A 19,205-nucleotide genomic window follows, 5' to 3' on the forward strand; every position below is an offset into this window, starting at 1 on the left:
ATGCTGGAAGGACTGCTCATGCTTTTGCTCTCACACATGACTTGACCCAACTGGTTGATCAGCCCACCAGGATCCCAGACATTGATGGGCAAGCACCTTCTCTACTGGACCTTCTGCTGACTTCTCACCCGGTGGAATATCAGGTTGTGGTTCAGGCTCCTCTTGGCTCTTCGGATCACAGCCTTATTTCTACCAGAGTGCCACAGGCCAAGCTGCCGCCACTAGCGGTATGCAAACGTCGCGTTTGGCACTATAAGTCGGCGGATTGGGACGGTATGCGCGATTACTATGCGTCGGTCCCTTGGAAGGAACGTTGCTTCAGTGGGAATGACCCGACAGCTAGTGCCGCTGCTGTTGCTGGCGAGATCATGCTGGGAATGGAATACTACATTCCTAGCTCAGATCTCGTCAGTAGAAGTACGCGTAACCGTTGGTTCACTCGTGAATGTGCCGATGCTGTATCAGCTAAGCAGGCGGCATATCGCAAGTGGATCAACGGCTGCATTAGCGGGGCATCTAACATTGACTCACTGAAAGCAAACTATAATAAAAATTCCAAGTCCTGTAGAAAGGCATACACGAGAGCGGATGCACAGCGCATTGTACAGATTGGTCATGACCTTGTTTCGCATCCTAGGGGCTCCCGTAGCTTCTGGCGTCTGACCAAATCTGTGCAAAACAATTTCTGCCAACCTTCGCTGCCACCGCTCAGAAATCCGGACGGATCGCTAGCTCACAGTCCGCAAGAGCAAGCTGATCTCCTGGCTAAACTCTTTGCCGACAATTCCGTCATCGATGATTGTAGTGCACTGCCACCCACAATACCTGCATGTGGCCATACGATGCCTGACATTAAAATCAGGCAACGTGATGTGCGTGCGGAGCTGCAATCACTTGATGTACGGAAAGCTAGCGGTCCCGATGGAATACCAGCCATAGTGCTGAAGAAGTGCGCAGCGGAGCTGTCTCCTGTGTTAACGCGCCTGTTCCAACTTTCTCTCTCTTCGGGAAGTGTGCCGGAGGCTTGGAGAAGAGCTAATGTGCAAGCGGTTCCCAAAAAAGGGGATCGGTCTGACCCGGCAAATTATCGGCCAATAGCTATCACCTCAGTACTTTGTAAGGTGATGGAACGGATTTTAAACAACCAACTGATCCATTACCTAGAAGATCACTGTCTAATTAATGATCGTCAGTACGGTTTTCGACCAAAACGGTCCACAGGTGATCTTCTAGCGTACGTAACACACCTCTGGGGTGAAGCTATCGACAAGCATGGAGAATCGTTGGCTGTCAGCCTCGATATCTCCAAGGCTTTCGACAGGGTCTGGCACAGAAGTCTTCTCTCCAAGCTACCGGCATATGGTCTGCCTGCTCAGCTATGCACCTGGATTGCCAGCTTCCTACACAAGCGTAGCCTTCGTGTTTTAGTAGATGGTTGCGCTTCACAATTCTATGTAGTGAATGCTGGGGTCCCCCAGGGATCTGTGCTATCTCCCACACTCTTTCTTTTGCATATCAATGATATGCTCTCCCTTGGGAACATACATTGCTATGCAGATGATAGTACAGTGCATGGTGGATACCACGGACGCGCAGTGGCTGGGCGGGCGGAAACTGAGGAGAGGCGGGAGAATCTTGTCATTGAACTCGATAGGACGTTAGATCTCATCGCCAAATGGGGCTCTGATAATCTTGTTGAGTTTAATGCCAAGAAAACACAGGTATGCGCTCTCACGGCGAAAAAGTCAACATTTTCCCCTCTTCCCTCCCTCTGTGGTACTCCGCTGGTGATGCAAAGCAAAATCGCCATGCTGGGGATTGACGTTCGCTGCGACCTTAGTCCAAGGGATTACATCGAGGCTGTTATAAAAACAGCTTCACGGAAACTCGGAGTTCTGAACAAGGTGCGGCGCTTTTTCACGCCACAACAACTGTGCCTGCTGTACAAAACACAGGTACGGTCTTGCGTGGAATATTGCTCGCACCTTTGGGATGGCTCCGCTAAGTACCTACTTGAGGCCTTGGACCGGTTGCAGCGACGTGCCGTACGCATTATTGGCGACGTAAAGGTCACAAACACCCTTGAACCTTTACAATTGCGTCGTGAGATAGCAGCACTGAGCGCTTTCTATCGACTGTATCACGGCGAGTGCTCTGAGGAATTATTCTCTCTAATTCCTGCTTCCCCCTTCCTTCTTAAGTCCACGCGGGCTGGTTCTCGATGTCACCGCCTAACTGTGACATCAATTCCATCGCGAACAAAGAAATTTGGCAACTCCTTTCTTTGTCGCACTTCCAAAAAATGGAATTCCTTACCAGCTCACGTATTCCCCTCCTCTTACAACCCGGGTTCCTTCAAACGAGGCGTGAAGAGGCATCTTGCGGGCCGGCAAGGCGAAGGCGGCTAGTGCAGAACGTTTTTCCCGTCTGTACTGGCCGTCGTCGCGTTTGGACTCTACTACCACTTACCATCAGGTGGAGTAGAGTCATTTGCCCTCCCGGCGATATATAAAAAAAAAAAAAAAAAAAAAAAGGAAATTAATACGAAATAAATATGTTTTCATTTATATTATGTTTTATTTTTGTGTGCAATACCTTCCCCTATAATTGATTGCTTGTTTTATAAAACCATAAAATGAAGTAGATGAATCCCCAACCCAGACACAGCCTTGAGGATAACTAAAAATAGCATGGAATACTTTTTTTGGATTTGACATATTGCTAATCGCTTTATTCAGTCGTTGTTCAACTCAATGTATCGCAGAAATAAATAGGTACAGTACGTCCTAACGATACATAGGCATATATAATTTAGGCAGTTATGCAATAATAAAATAAACATCGACTTATTCTTCAAATAAATTAATGTTTATTTTTAAAAAGAGCATACTACCTAGTTATGCAACCAGTACCACGAAGAACACTTACAAAAAAACCTAAAACTGCATCATTGCATTTTGTCTTTGAATTACTGGAAAACATAACTAAGCAAATAAATTCATGGGAAATAACATTTTTTAGTTTAGACGGTGGGGAGCATCCAAATCTGTTTAGACGTTTTAATTCACTCCTTAGTTTTTTTTTTTTTTTAAATACAATTTGGCTCTTCGAATACTTGATTACCTATCGCTTTTGTCGATTTGTTTTGGTTAGTTGTTTTGGTAAAAGTACACTGATTTATTGATTTCCGTAATGAGCGTTAGTGTAATAATAAGTGATCCTTCTTTTTCGTACTGGTTTTAATATGCCATCTCTTTACCACAACACGACAATTTAGTGAAACGTTACTTTCACTGTAAGCAATGTCATGTCATGTAAAGCAATGCGTATTTTGTTTGTGCATATTATCTATACATCTTTAAATCATTGATATATAACTAGTATATGAATACAACAGTTGGTTAGGTATTATTTAAATAAAATATTATTAATTAATACGATAACAGGCAACACTACAAATATTTTTAGAGTTTATTTTTTCATTCGGAATTTCAGAACGTATCAAAATATGTGACAGTTGACACTTATCAGTGAGAGTTGACTTTTGTTTTGTATCGAACAGTAGCGTAAAGTTGGTTTTAATTTTTATTAATCAAATTATCTTCATATAGTAGATCTCATCTAGTAGATTCTAGTGGTGTAAAAATTGAAAATAAAATAAAACGGAATAAAAGCAAGGTATAATCAGCTTCCATGTAACTAAAATTTGAGGATATTACTAAATTACTTTTACTATAATTCGCATCAACTGCTCATATAGTCCGTTCATAGCAATGGGCATTTTCGGAACTTTAGCACCGTTTGATCAGGATGTGGGTACGTAGCTTTCTATATAAAATGTTTTACAAAGATCTGAATTTTTAAACAAAAGTTTTCTAAAGATAAATAATCATATGTCAGCAACCGTTTTATCTCTGTAGTGAGTAGACTGTCTATCGGCCTTTGTTTTTCTTTAACGCACTTTACTAGAACATTGTACCTATGTATATAGTTATGATGATACTTTCATTGATTTTGTGTTAATGTACATTTTGTAGTGAGTCATTGAATTTATCATTTTATGTTAAAATTTATTCTGAATATTGTCTTATAAAAACTTTTACTTGTATAAATCACCATAATGCTATACTTTGATTTAGTTTTGTGTTAGGTGAATGACTCTCTTTCATTTTTACTTTAAAGTGACAAAATATATTCCTCTACTGTTGAAATGTTTGTGGCTTTAAAGACACATAACATAAACCATTTAGCAATGTGTCTTTATAGTAATTATGCATACCGCTTGTAGTTGGAGTGGAAACCACAAAAGCACAAGGTGTCAGGATAGAACCAGCGACTTTTAAACTGCTAGGTGGTTGAAAAACCATTGCTCTATTGATGCTTTAGATTGTATATACTAGAAAATGGTAGATTTTGTGTTAATTAATTAATTACTACTTTTAGGGAAACATACAATGTATACACATATAGCATATTAATAAAAAATAATACACACATCAGCTAAGTGTCTACCGATAATAACTATATAATCACTAAAATAAACAAAAACAAAACATCCATAAAATCACATCGCTAAAACATTAAATGATATCAATAAAGATAATAATAGGAAAGGTGATTCTGTAAAATTATTTTTCACTTTAGGTAAGAAAAGCTGGGCTCTAGAGGAAGGCCGTATATCAGCAGTAAATTCAGCTCTATTGCACATGTCCGAGGATTTTCTTTCCTGTTCCATTGACTCATGCTTTTTTTGTATTTCAGTTTCTGATCACCAAGATGATGCTATTAATTTTGAATATTAGTTTATGTGGTGGGAAACCGCTAATAGTCAAGGAATTCAAAAACTATCGGATAGTTATTGATGTTATATGATGGCTTTGCCATTGTCACAAATTATTTTAACATCTGTTCTCTAAGATTTGATTAAGCATGTCAGTATTAATCAAAGTACAATGATCATTTGTTGGTGTTAAAATAACAGAGTTATTTTCTGACAGTGTATTTTCGGAAATATTTCCATACACCTCATTAGTAATATTATTTTTATCTCCTATTAGTTGTTAATGTGTTTCGGTAATATTTTTACCAAAGGAATTGTGGGGTTTCATCACCAGTTTTTTTCGAGAATTCTACAAATTCTATTTCATTTGGTAAAACTTTGATATTTCGAGTAGCTGTAACTTTATGAAAATAAATATTAGAATAGGGTTGTATTATTATAAATAAAGGTTAATTAATCAAAAACTCTTTATAGTGCCTAATACAGCAGATCAATTAGAGAACGCATGCAATTTGTAAATCTATGGTTTGTTTATCTTTACTCTTATTCCAATTGGAATAGAGAATGAAAATGTTTATGGATGCAGAATTTAAATGAAATATCGCTTTGATAAAAATATCTCTTCTCTGAAACATAGTATAAAACAAGGTCTTGATATTGTTGTACAATATGAGTAACTGTATTGTATAAAGTGGCCAGCATCGCTTAAATATTAATTTCATCGTTTTCCAACAGAGAGGGCGACTAGCGAGAATAATACTAGTGAGGAATGGGGTCTGATATTAGAAATATGCGACCGCGCCAGCGCCAGCGGCGTCAACGCGCGCGACTGTATGCGTTCCGTCCTCAAGCGCCTCGGCCACGCCGACCCGCACGTGCAGATGCACGCCGCCACACTGCTCGACGCCTGCGTCTCTAACTGCGGCCGAGTCTTTCATCTCGAGGTAGCATCGCGCGAATTCGAAGCCGAATTCCGCCGTCTGCTAGCGCGAGCGCAGCCCGCCGTCGCGCAAAAACTACGCGCGATGATTCGCAAATGGGCCGAGGGAGAGTTTCGAAACGACCCGCAGCTCGATCTCATTCCCTCGCTTCATAACAAACTATGCACCGAAGCCGGCGAGCGACCGACTTCTGCACCCGTAGCCGCCGACGCCCAGGTATGCAACACGTAGCCTTGGAACTCCTCCGAGGAAATTCTAATTTTTAAGCATCACAAATGTCTAAAGAACCCTAAATCGAGTCTATTGCAGACCGCGAGCGCCGCGGAGAAACGCGAGCAGGAAGAGCTGGCGCGCGCCATCGCACTGTCCCTGCGCGAGACGGCGGCGGCGGCGGCGGCGGGCGGCGCGGGCGGCGCGGGGGGCGCGGGGGGCGCGCTGTACCCGCGCGTGGACGCCGACGCGCCGGCGCCCGCGCCGCCCGCGCGGAAGGTGCGCGCGCTGTACGACTTCGAGGCCGCTGAAGACAACGAGCTCACTTTCCTAGCCGGCGAGATTGGTAAGAAGCGGTGTCGTCCACCTCGCGCGCGTTTCGCGCTCTCTAGGAACTATGTACTAACGACAGGCACAAGGAACATAGCATCGTAGTTCCCAAGTTTGTTTAAGTTTTTGACGCATTGATGATACAAGGATAATTAATTATTAATTATTTTGAAATTTATTATATTTTTAAACCAAAATAAAAAAGGAAATTACATACTTATTTAAAGCTATTTTTAATTTAAATAATAAATAAGTTCGTTTATGAATTTAAAAAGTACAGAGGACCATTATGGATCGCATGTTCACGTCTAACATCTTGCAGAGGTATTTAAAATGTAAGTCCTGCGAGTCCAACATATTAGTAAGTTTCTGTGAATGTGATTTTCAGTTCACGTGACGGACTCGAGCGACCCGAACTGGTGGAAGGGATACAACGAGCGCGGAGAGGGTCTATTTCCCGCCAACTTCGTCACCTACGACCTCACCGAGCCTCGACCCGGTGAGTTTCCCCCGCAACTATTGCGACGGCCGTGTAACGTCGGCCCGGCGTCCTCTATCTCCGTCTCCGTTGCTCCGCAGAGAGCGAGAGCCGGGGCGGCGGCGGGGAGAAGCGCGTGCAGTTCGCGGCCGAGGCGGAGCCGGCGCCGCGCATCGACGAGGCGATCATGGACGAAGCGCTGGCGCTGCTGCACGAGGCGGACCCGGCGGGCGAGGCGGGCGAGGCGGGCGCGGACGGCGAGGCGGCGCGGCTCGAGGCGCGCGTGCACGCCATGGGCCCGCTCGTGGACGCGGCGCTGGAGCGCGCCGACCGCCGCCACGCGCGCCTCACGCAGCTCAGCGCCGACCTCGTCGACGCGCTCAACCTCTACCACGAGCTCATGCGCGACCCCAAGCCGCACTACGCGCCGCACGCCTTCGCGCCTGGCGCGCTGCCCCCCGGGGCGCTGCCCCCCGGGGCGCTTCCCCCTGGGGCGATGCCCCATGGTGCTCTCGCTCCCGGTGCGCTGCCCCCTGGGGCGATGCCCCATGGTGGTATGCCCCCGGGCGCTCTGCCCCCTGGGGCGATTCCTCATGGTGCTCTGCCCCCCGGCACCTTGCCCCCCGGTGTTCTGCCGCTCGGCGCTCTACCTCCGCAACTGACGCACCAGCCTCAGCCACCAAGGTTCGTTTACTTTTATTTCGTTACCATTAAATATTAAAGAACAAAAAAAAATATTTTTTTTTTAATTTTCTCTTCAAGAAACTATATGTCCAATTCATTTTACTATGTTAAAAATTATAAGTTTATAAAAAAAATATTAAATCGTCAATTTTATAATTTCCTGCTTTTTACGGTAAAATTTGTGGAGACGACACAAGACGAGCCGATACGTCAGTAAAGTACGTAATCGATTGTCAACTCCAAGGAATCGACGTCGCCAAGTGTCCAGCGTTGTACGAGTAGATAAATAATGCAAACATAATGTCCAATGAAACTGACAGGTGTCGGCGACGTGTTTCTCAGGTCAATTTGTGTTGACGTTTAATCGCATGATGTGCTCCGATAATGCAATTATAATAATATAACCTCGCCTCATCTCGTTACAGGTCCTGATCGCGAGCTGGAAATAAGTTCTTCATTCCTTCAAATTCTAATTATTTATTATTGTGATTGATGCGTATGTATCGTTGTAAATGAATATATAATTTATTTGTATGATTTTTTTTTTATTTAAAACTACGTATTTCATTTTCAAAATAAGAGAAGTTAAAAGTGAAATTATTTAAAAATGATAAAAGCATATATTTAAACATTCAAAAAATACTCTTATATTGAATGTTTTTTTAGAAAAGGAAGTAATGGATAATTACATAATGTTTATGGAGGTTTATAAAATTCAATAATATCGTTATATTTCTGGCGGCAATAATGGGTACTACGTTGTAGTGGCACAACCTTTTTTAATAGCTATCGTATGTTCATAGATGGCGCTCGAAGCTATAAAAATGTTCGATTTTTTTTTTATGTTACATTTTGATACTTCGCAGAAATTCAAACTATTTTGTAAAATCAAATACTTTTACTTATAAATTTAAAAAAAATACGAAATGTAACCATTTTTTTTCTATCTAGCAAAATTTATTAATATAAAATAAACTAAAAAGAAAAATCTAACCTTCCAAGACTAAATAAATAAGATACTAAAGCAGTTTGCCTCTTTTTTTTGTAGATTAATATTATATTATTAGAAAAAAAGATAGAAATAGGTTTTTAAATAGATAAACCAAAATAACTATAGAACAATAAAGTAAACGTATATCGACATTTACAATTTACACACAAAAATAGAACAACACTGAGCAACTGAAATATTATTTATGAAATATCCGCCACAACCTAGAGGCCAAGCAGAAGTGTGTAAAGCCGGTCTGGCCGGCCGATGAGCTCGGCAAGGCCAGTCCCCACACGATTATCATCACGCGATCGAGTCGCGCCGCTAGGCCCCGTCGCCCCGTCGCCCCGTCGCCCCGTCGCCCCGTCGGAAGACGAAAACAATGATTGTTAGTCTTGTCTGTCTGTTTATGTAATTTCAAAATAACTGCCTCTTTTAAAGTTAATATGGCTATTTGCGATTTACCAAAACCGAAACAATATTTTTTTTACTTTTGTCTATCTGTTTTTCACGGTAATCTCGGAAACGGCTTAAAATTACAAACTAAAATAACTAAATTATTATAAGTAGTATTTCGAGGTTTCGTTTAGTCTTTATTTCATCAAAATCGGTTGAGTCTGTCAAAAGTTATAAAAACGTACGTATTTTGTTGTTATATCAATACACACTTAATGACTTCCTGACTGATTCATCAACGCAGAGCCTAAACCAAAGGGATTAGAAACTTGAAATTTTGACAGTTGATACATTTTATGATCTAAGCACCCACTAAAGAAGGATTTCTGGTAATTCCGCCCTTAAAGAGTTAAAATAAGCGATGAACGATTATATCGAAACCCGTCATTTGTAAAGTTAGAAGCCACGTAATTTCATATACAAGCTTCTGGTTATAAATAAGTATTTTAGTGTTTTTGATAATTTAAGCCATAAGAGGGTAAAATAGGCGTTGAAAGTTTGTATGGGGATTCCATCATTTTTGATATAAGAAGAATAATATTTAATATTACAGCTTTTAATTAAAAATAAATGAAAACGTATTTCGTTGTTATTAGAAATTCAACCCCAAACGGGAGATATGGGGTAAGACATTCATACGAAAATGAAAAAAAAGTTCGAATTGCTTGAGATTTAGCATTTGTGTTTCTTGATTGAATTGATATATATATATATATATATTTCAAAGTTTTCAGTTAATTCACCCAAACGGGTTTCAATTTTTAGCAGTTGCAGTTTACAGTCAACATCTCTCCTGGATGTTGACTGGCTGCAAACTGCACCGCATTTCTGGGCGCTCATATTTGTAAAAGCTACCACATGTACGGCATGACGTAGTGATGTATGACCACGCAGATGATGCAATGCCTATGACTTATGCCTGTTTCATTCAGTTCGCCATATAGTTTGGCTATAATGGTTGAGTAGTAAGCAGCATCGGCTCATGTGCAAAGTCCGATTAACGATGACGGCCTTAATTAAGGATTTAGTTAATAAATCCTTAATTAAGGCCGTCTTAAGATATGTAGCAGAGAGGTACATCATTAAATTCAATCTAATATTGCTAGTGTAAGCTATCGATTGATATCGGTAATCGTTACGATAATTATTTTGTACACGTGACTTTGCGGAACGGTATCTATAAACTGAGTTAATCGGAATTTCTGTAATTTATCGACTTGAATGAAAGATGATAGCATCGTCAGATTGTAATACAAATAGTACCTAATTAGTTATGTGCAATTGATAACCGGGACAGGTAGCAGGAACAGGGTGATAAAAACATGCTTAGTTATATAAAGTATTATTTTGTAACCTGCCCGGCCCGACTACATTGGGGCAATCGCACTGTAACAATCTATACGCCTGTACTGTACGTCGTCATCGTCGTCGTACTACTCGACACTCGTTTTACAGATTACTGGTACTATTACTAGTTTTTTTGTATCTTTCATAGTTAGAGTATGACATAATAAATATATTTTGGTGTTGGTACTTCTAAATACTTGATACGTGTTTATACTCTGTTGCGATACTTAGTACGGAGACGTTCAAGTCGATACCTCGATTAAAACCTGTTCCAGTATATCATACGTCACATCTCTAACTAAAACAATATTTACTATATAAGTGACGCAGTGAGACGTCGTTCGTACGAAGATAACAGGATTGCCATCAATTAATATAGCGATAAAAGTGTAAACTCCTTAATAACAATAACAGGACGATAAAAGTGATTTATCAACAGCTGTGACGGCAGACGTAATGTTGTTCGTACAGAGATTGAGATTGGTTAATTAGTGTTTTTATAATGGGAACACGTGAGATGATAATCAACATCAAAATGAAAATAATTCATTTAGGTGGGCTGCTACAAGCGATTTAGAATTCGTTATCGTATCATGTTATTTCACGTTCAAGTTCAATGGTCAGTCCTGAAATTTATTTATAACAAGATAAAATATTTTATACCAACTTAAAATATCATTTCTTCTTATAACTTAGGACAATATATTGAATCCTAAATGCCCTATTTTCAATGACTAGTTTCTACCAGCAAGCCAAATTTTTGGAAGAATAAAATAAGAACTTACAGCTTTAGAATTTGCGAAGGCTAAAATGAAGAATCTAGTATAGTACAGTCGACTTTCGTATTTATTACGTTATTAACTGGGATTTAGTATTAATTATTATTTCAATATTTAGCGCACATCAGTAGTGTCAGATCATTACTTATAAATAATTAGGAAGATGAGCTTATTTTTTTTATGGTCTCAAAAATCATAGGTATTTAAAATATAAAAAATACCGGCGAAAATATTTTTATGTCTTTTTTTTTATAGAATAGGAAGGCGGACGAGCATATAGGCCACCTGATGGTAAGTGGTCACCAACGCCCATAGACAATGGCGTTGTAAGAAATGTTAACCATCGCTTACATCACCAATGCGCCACCAACCTTGGGAACTAAGAAGTTATGTCCCTTGTGCCTGTAATTACACTGGCTCACTCACCCTTCAAACCGGAACACAACAATACCAAGTACTGCTGTTTAGAGGTAGAACATCTGATGAGTGGGTGGTACCTACGCAGACGAGCTTGCACAAAGCTCTACCACCAGTAATCTCCAAAAAATATTTTTTTACAATTTTTCAAAGTTACGAGTTTTAAATTCTTTTCTGGAGCGACCGATCGACGCGTGACGTCACATCGCCCAACGTCGATCGCTTGCCCATACAATTTCGCCTGTATTTTCGCGTTATTCTTGATTTTATTTATATTTCGGTTAGTATAAAAAAACTTTCATATATTTATTATACCATAGCATACTAATACAACAAATATAACTCGGGAAAAATACTTTTTCAATTTATATTATCAACAAAAACAAGTTGATATTTTCGTGATTAATGATTGAATGATTAACCGTAGTCGTAAAATTTGTTATATTTATAAGTTTTTAGTTTGAGGATCAAACATTTAATTTTTTTTTACATACTATTTATAACTACTCGTTTAATATGAACATAATTCATAATGTTTGTAATAACAGCCTTGATACGTTGAATGCCGATAATGTTGTCATAAGAGTTTGTATCGATGAAAAATGCATTTCAACGTTAATTTTAGGTTTATTGTCACCTTGATGATGATTTGTGAATAATGCCGTGTCGTCAATGGTATAAGTTGAAAAAATCCTTAATGACTGTGTAATCCATTGAATTTGTTTTTTACCATATTGTTTCTTTGAAAGTCAAATACGTAGTGTAATATAGTACGTATATATGATACAAATGAAATCAAATAATTCTTCATTCAAATAGGCTTATAAGGGCACTTTTGAATCGCCATATTACAGTATTGAATTAAACGTAAAGCTACCACCGGTGATCTTCTAGTTTACTTGGCCGATTGGCTGAAGTAGTTGAGTCCAAGAGGCCACCTCTTGGACTTAACTACAACAAATTAAGAATTTAGTCTGGACCTAGAAAAACCCTTTAATTGGGTATGGCATAAAGCGCTTCTTTCGAAGCTTTCGAGGCTTCCCAGGAAATAATGCAACTGGGTCAGCAGTTTTACCAGATCGGACCCTCAAGGTCGTTGTCGACGGTGCACCTTGACTTCAAATTCGTCAATTCTAGTGTACCACGAGGATGCGTATTATCACCTAATCTGCTTCAATTCAATATTGACAGACCACAGCACTGTAGACGTCTTATACACCGGCCGCGCTAATATTTGTCGGGAACACTTCGATGAGTATAAACTTGTATCTGAAATCGCAAGTGTTTATTAACCAAAGCCTGGGATTGGGGCCAACGAAACTTGGTACAACTCAACCCCAATACGACCCAAGATTGCGCGATGACTTCTAAAATGACACCTTTTGTCAATCAACAGCCAATCGTTGTCCACTGCTGAACATAGGCCTCTCCCAAGGTGCGCCAAAGCTCCCTGTCCTCCGCCTTCCGCATCCAGTTGGTGCCCGCCACCTTCTTAAGGTCGTCGGTCCACCTGGCTGGAGGGCGCCCGATCGGCTTCCTTCTCGAAGTTGTTCCTACCGACTTGTATTATCTGTCCTAGGTAGGTATATTCACTAACAACTTCGAGAGGTTTCCCCTCAACGTATATCGGTCCCGGCACGACATGCCTATTGAACATGACCTTGGTCTTGTCCAAGTTCATACCGAGACCGACACACCGGGAAGACTCGCCTAGGCTACGCAGCATTTCGGTGAGTTGTTCCAGCGACTCTGCTATGATGACCATATCGTCGGCAATCGAAGGTGTGAGATGTACTCGCCGTTTACATTGACTCCATACCTTTTGTCATATAGGGGATATTAAACATTTTGAGAATACCGCCTCGCTACCAAATCCAGTATCGGGACGTTAGGTTCCGCGGTCTATTGGAAGGTGAAGCCAAATTAGCCTCTAAAAGCTTTGTGGGCTAAACAAGGTCACGTCAGCTCCTTACCTAAAATTCTACAAGGCAATAATTCAGCCCCACATGGAGTATTGTTCTCATCTATGGGCGGAATAGATGTCATCACTTTGCATCTTCTGTCGCATGTTTTTCGGGAAATGCACTGAGGAACTGCGCTGAATTTCTAAATTCCATCCATACATGTCTGGAAATCCACTACTACAGTGCTATTTTTAAAGCATTTCCTGCCTCGCACAGCCACTTTGCGGAACCATTTTCCGGCGACTTTTTCGCACCGTTATGACATAAAAACCTCCAAGAAAAAAGCCTACTCATTCCTATATAAAAAAAATTAAAATGCAGGTAATATACACTATTTTATTTTGTTAGGAATGTCTTCCGACGGGGCGTGGCCTAGCGGCAGGATTTGATCACGTGATCATCGTGGTGGGGAATGGCCCTGCCGAGCTCATCGGCTGGCCAGACTGGCTTTAGATACTTCTGCTTGGACTCTCTGTTGTGGCGGATATCTCATAAATAATATTTCAGTTGCCCAGTTTTCAAAAGCCAAGCCAAGCCAAGCCAAGCCAAGCCATGCTATACCATGCCACGACAGTTAAAGCCAGGACTGTCCACCAAGCCCGCCTGTAATCATTACTGGCGTCACATTCGAGTGACAATTGAAGTTAATACCCGATCGGCTCATTTCGGAACATCATTCGATTTTGTACAAAAATGTTGCTATGGCAACCAAAAATAACGGATGAGATGATGTGGCCATGACAACGGAAAATTACAGTTATGAATTGGAAAAAGTATTAAGACATAAATATACATTCGATTGTTGATATATTGTTATCATTATTACTTTCCCGTTTCGGGGCGTCGAATCACAAAGAGGGATAAAATAAATACGAAATTATCAACGCGCGTATCGCAAAAGAGTCGCCCGCAATAACGAATGGTCGAAGTGACGTCACAGTCAAAACTCGGACGGAGCAGAAATTATACGAGAGCGTCCAAATTGATTTGCTTGTAAAAAAATGTTTACATGATATAATCATATTTTTTCACACATGTTATTATGTATAATCATCTAAAGATTATTTTAGTACAAAAAGAATACTATTTTTTTTTTTATTTACATCTTCCACGAGATCTCCTAAACTATCCGCCCGATTGACTTGAAATTTATCACAGTTACTCTTTCCCTGACGTAGACGCTCGCTAATAACGGATTTTACGCAAATTTTAACCAAAATATTTTTTTATTCTTATCTACTTAAAAGTGAGACTATCCTACATTTGAAACGATTTGAAAGCGGTAAAAGTCGAGATGGCCCAGTGGTAAGAACGCGTGAATCTTAACCGATGATCGTGGGTTCAAACCCGGGCAAGCACCACTGAATTTTCATGTGCTTAATTTGTGATTATAATTCATCTCGTGCTTTACGGCGAAGGAAAACATCGTGAAGAAACTTGCATGTGTCTAATTTCACTGAAATTCTGCCACATGTGTATTCCACCAACCCGCATTGGAGCAGCGTGGTGGAATAAGCTCCAAACCTTCTCCTCAAAATGAGGAGAGTTGGCCTTTAGCCCAGCAGTGGGACATTCACCGGCTGTTTCGGAAGGCGGTAAAGTCTTTTGTCGTCATTTGCACTGTAGTATTCCCGCTCCGATATGAGTGTTCATTATTTCCTTTTTGAGCAAGAAATAATGACGAAATGTTGAAAAAACGTGAAGTAAGAATTCGTAGGTTTCCAAGCACATTATAAAAATTATTTATAAATAAAAATTAATTTATATTTTGAACATAAGTAAAGGACAAAATTATAATATATTTTTGGTTTAGCTTAGAAGAAAAACGTTCCAAGCAAAGCAGAGCAAAAAGAGCACCTTCTGAGTTTCTTGGACACATTCCATTTTCTCAGCCGGTAGTGATTTTGCTTGGTAACTTGGAAAAATATTGGTTTTGAATTGTTTTTTTAGAATTATTAAAAAAAATTAAGTTTATTAATAAATTTAATTTTTGTCATAATCATTGGGATATCTACGATATTTATAATATTCTCAAAAAAATGTCTATGTAATCTAATAAATGTTACAAATTATAACATAGATAGTAAATTAATCGCTTTAAAACGATAAGGTCCTAATAAATTGGGTCGATACATCGACAGTGAGTTTAAAGCACTTCTGTGCGGCTACGCTTGACAATGTTGCACGTGTTCGCTTTGGTACTCGCGGCGTCGGCGGCGAGCGCCCAGACCTCGCCCAACGCGCAGCTCGTCCAGGAACTGTTGCAGGCTGATCCAGCAGCACGCCATTCCAACAACATCGTGCAGGATGCGCTGCTCGATGCGGTAAATTTGCAAACTTTTGATATCGTTACGTTATTTTGATACGCGATAGGAAATGTCGGTTTTAGTTGGTATATTATCCAAATTTTCACGCATCATAATTCATGTTTATATTTCAACAATATTAATTAACCCGTTATGGATTAGTTAATATACAAATAATTACATGTGTGTGTGTGTTTTAAGCAAAAATTAAAATTAGCATATTCTATATATTCAAGAATGTTCTTATAATACGCACTTTGGAACACTCATATTGTCAAGCTATAACCATTTCGGAATCTGGATTTTAAAAGTAATAAATAGTAAGCTATTTTTATAAAAACGTACCTATAACTGATATTTATATCAGTGCACTTAATAAAAAAAGTATAGAAACGTTATAATTGTAGGTGATATTTGAAGGTGAATGTTATTTCGGTTTTAGCCGGGTCTAATCCGTAAGTACGGTTACCCAGTGGAGGTACACAACATAGTGACGGCGGACGGATACATCGTGCAGGCGCATCGCATCCCGCACGGCCGCGACGCCAATAATCGGCCCGGACCGCGCCCAGTTGTGCTCGTCATGCATGGGCTCATGTGCTCCTCTGCTGACTTCCTCGTTCTCGGCCCTGGAAACGCACTCGGTAAGCTTAAACCACTATAAAATAATAACATTATTTCTATCAACTAGCCTGCAACGTGAAGAGCGATGTGCCGCTCATAAAACCTATTGTTTATAATTTTATTTATTTTTCTCCCTTCTTTTTTCAGCTTACGTGCTTGCGGAGGCGGGTTACGACGTGTGGCTTGCCAACGCGCGCGGTAACTACTACTCGCGTCGACACATTTTCCTCGATCCTAACGACCGCGAGGGGCTTGAATTCTGGAAATTCAGCTGGGATGAAATAGGCAACCTCGATCTTCCCGCTCTCGTTAACTTCATCATCGCAAACACCGGCCAGCAAAAAATGCACTATATCGGCCATTCTCAGGGAACGACAACATTCCTCGTCCTGAACTCCTTGAGGCCCGAGTTTAACGAAAAATTTATTTCTTTCCAAGCGCTGGCTCCTTCTGCGTATGTCGAGCACAACGAGAATAAGTTACGAGAGATTATGGTGCAGTTCGAGAGTGTTTTAGAGGTAAGATGTAAAGCAAATCTGTCTTATCAATAATTAAGTACCTTGATTGTTTGTCTCTGTTGACCATCATATATTATGATACTAACAGTGTTACGTAATTTATTTTCTATTTATTTTTTAATTATTTTTATCTTGCAGTCTGTAGCATTTAGCTTGGGATTCGGTGAAGCTATGGGAGGAGAGGGTTGGCGCCAGATTTTCACCGCTTTAGGGTTGACTTTGTGCAACGATCAGTCTTTCCTCCAGCCACTCTGTGTCTTCGCTATCCTCGGTGCCGGAGAAATTGAGAATTTCAACAAAGTACATATTTTATTTTACAAATTACATTAAAAATGCGCTTACCTATTATAAATAATAGTTTTTTTATCAGATTCAACTTTTTTGATAAGTATGGTATATTACTAAGCTAATCAATGGTACTACAAAAATAATATAATTGTTATTCTTTCACTTTAACAAAACATTTATCATTCAGACGATGCTGCCTGTAATCGTGGGGCACAACCCTGCCGGCGCAGCCATCCGTCAGATCATTCACTATGGTCAAGTCCTGCGCTTCAACCGCTTCGCTCGCTACAACCATGCCAACCCTCTCACCAATCTCGCCGAGTATGGCAGCCTCACGCCGCCCGAGTACGACTTGTCCAGAGTGACAGTTCCGGCGTACTTGCATTACGGCAAGAACGATGCTCAAAGCGATTACAGAGATGTACTTCTTCTTGGCGAACGACTCGGTAACACCATCGGCGTCTATCCCATTGAACGGGAAACTTTCAATCACTTTGACTTTATATGGGGAGGAGATGTTAGGACGCAGCTGTATGATAAATTAGTTGATATCATGAGATCTGCTGAGAGAGCACTGGATCAGAACTCATAATTGTAAATACCTGTTATGTAAAAAGTAATTTAAAGCAATTCCTAACTTCTCTTTGTACGTTATATTATGAAGCAGTTAACTAAGCAATAAATAAATTTACAAACACAAAAATTGTTTTTTTTTTTTTTTTAAATATGTTTTGTCCAATTGGGACATTCTTATTTTTTTTAACTCACTTAATGAATCGACGAATTATAGGAAGAAAATCATGACCGTTTAATAAAAAAAAAGTTAAGCCTTCTCTTAAAAAAAAAAATGTTAAAAATCATTTTACGCTAGAACTGTTCTCAGTTTTCCTCTGATCCAGCTGGCGAATGAGGTGACTCTCGCGTAACCGGCGGGCAGACTGACTTCGCAACCACGGTGTGACACGGACGGGGTAACACCACACATTATTCCTTATGAACAAAAAGTATATAACGCATCATTCCAAAAAATTATAGATGTAATTCGAAGTATTCCTAATGTAACAGTACAGTAACAGCCTGTTAATGTCCCACTGCTGGGCTAAGGCCTCCTCTCCCTTTTGAGGTGAAGGTTGTGGAGCTTATTCCACCACGCTGCTCCAATGCGGGTTGGTAGAATACACATGTGGCAGAATTTCAATGAAATTAGACACATGCAGGTTTCCTCACGATGTTTTCCTTCACCGTTAAGCACGAGATGAATTATAATCACAAATTAAGCACATGAAAATACAGTGGTGCTTGCCCGGTTTTGAACCCACGATCATCGGATAAGATTCACGCGTTCTAACCACTGGGCCATCTCGGATTCCTAATGTACAAAAAGTATATTAGCCATTATTCCTTATATACAAAAATTAAATACTGCTGCATTCCTTTTGTAGAAAAATATATTATGCACAGAAGGATTTTTTTTTTTATTTTTTTATTTTTTTTTTTATTGTTTAGTAACATCCTGGCGCGCTCTCGAGATGGGTCGCCTTATGGCGACGACCGCTGGCGGGGTTGCGGTTGTAAGTCACAACGTTCCCGTGACCCCGCCGCCTTGCGGAGAGGTGGAAATCCGGGGAGGTTTTAGTGGGTAGGACGGTGGCCCTCTGCCCCGTGAGTCCCACATACCCGTCCCGGTCCCCCCGGACCGGGTGGCAGGCGTAAATGCCTTTCCTCCCCGAAAAAAAAAAATAAAAGGTTAGGTTAGGTTAGGTTAGGTTAGGTTCGGTTGGGGTGCATGTCAGTCACCTCCACGTGGTGCACCCTGGGCAACGGGGTCGACAAGTAATCCGATGTTTTCTCGGAGTGCCTGTCGACCGCGGCTGAGACTGACGCGACGGTAATGCCACGGGCCGTTCCTGGTACTTTTCTGTTCAGCAGACTGGACTGTGCGAGCGGCTTTGTGGCAAATTGAAGGTGGAAGGAAGAAGCTCTCTGCTTTCTTTCTTTGTTTTGTTTTGTTCTTCTTCCGTTTTGTTTCGTTTCGTTTTCTTTTCTTCTGTTTCATTTTTTTGTTAATTTTGTTTTGTTTTATTTTCTTCTT

General features: G+C 40.4%; 2 protein-coding genes across 2 annotated transcripts; both read left to right on the plus strand.

Moving 5' to 3' along the window:
- Positions 1-3,530: 3,530 nt before the first annotated feature.
- On the plus strand, positions 3,531-7,957 carry LOC126781222 (signal transducing adapter molecule 1). Its single transcript, XM_050506109.1, has 6 exons — positions 3,531-3,816; positions 5,516-5,937; positions 6,031-6,277; positions 6,650-6,760; positions 6,841-7,423; positions 7,849-7,957. Exons 1-6 carry the CDS (start codon positions 3,774-3,776, stop codon positions 7,853-7,855), a joined length of 1,413 nt encoding a protein of 470 aa, XP_050362066.1. The 5' UTR covers positions 3,531-3,773; the 3' UTR covers positions 7,856-7,957.
- Positions 7,958-15,554: 7,597 nt separating this feature from the next.
- On the plus strand, positions 15,555-17,705 carry LOC126781138 (lipase 1-like). Its single transcript, XM_050505964.1, has 5 exons — positions 15,555-15,701; positions 16,126-16,327; positions 16,455-16,825; positions 16,964-17,125; positions 17,301-17,705. The coding sequence occupies exons 1-5, from the start codon at positions 15,555-15,557 to the stop codon at positions 17,703-17,705; spliced, it is 1,287 nt and encodes a 428-aa protein (XP_050361921.1).
- Positions 17,706-19,205: the final 1,500 nt, after the last annotated feature.

This window comes from Nymphalis io, chromosome 3 (genome assembly GCF_905147045.1).
Source record: "Nymphalis io chromosome 3, ilAglIoxx1.1, whole genome shotgun sequence".
NCBI classification, from domain to species: Eukaryota; Metazoa; Arthropoda; class Insecta; order Lepidoptera; family Nymphalidae; genus Nymphalis; species Nymphalis io.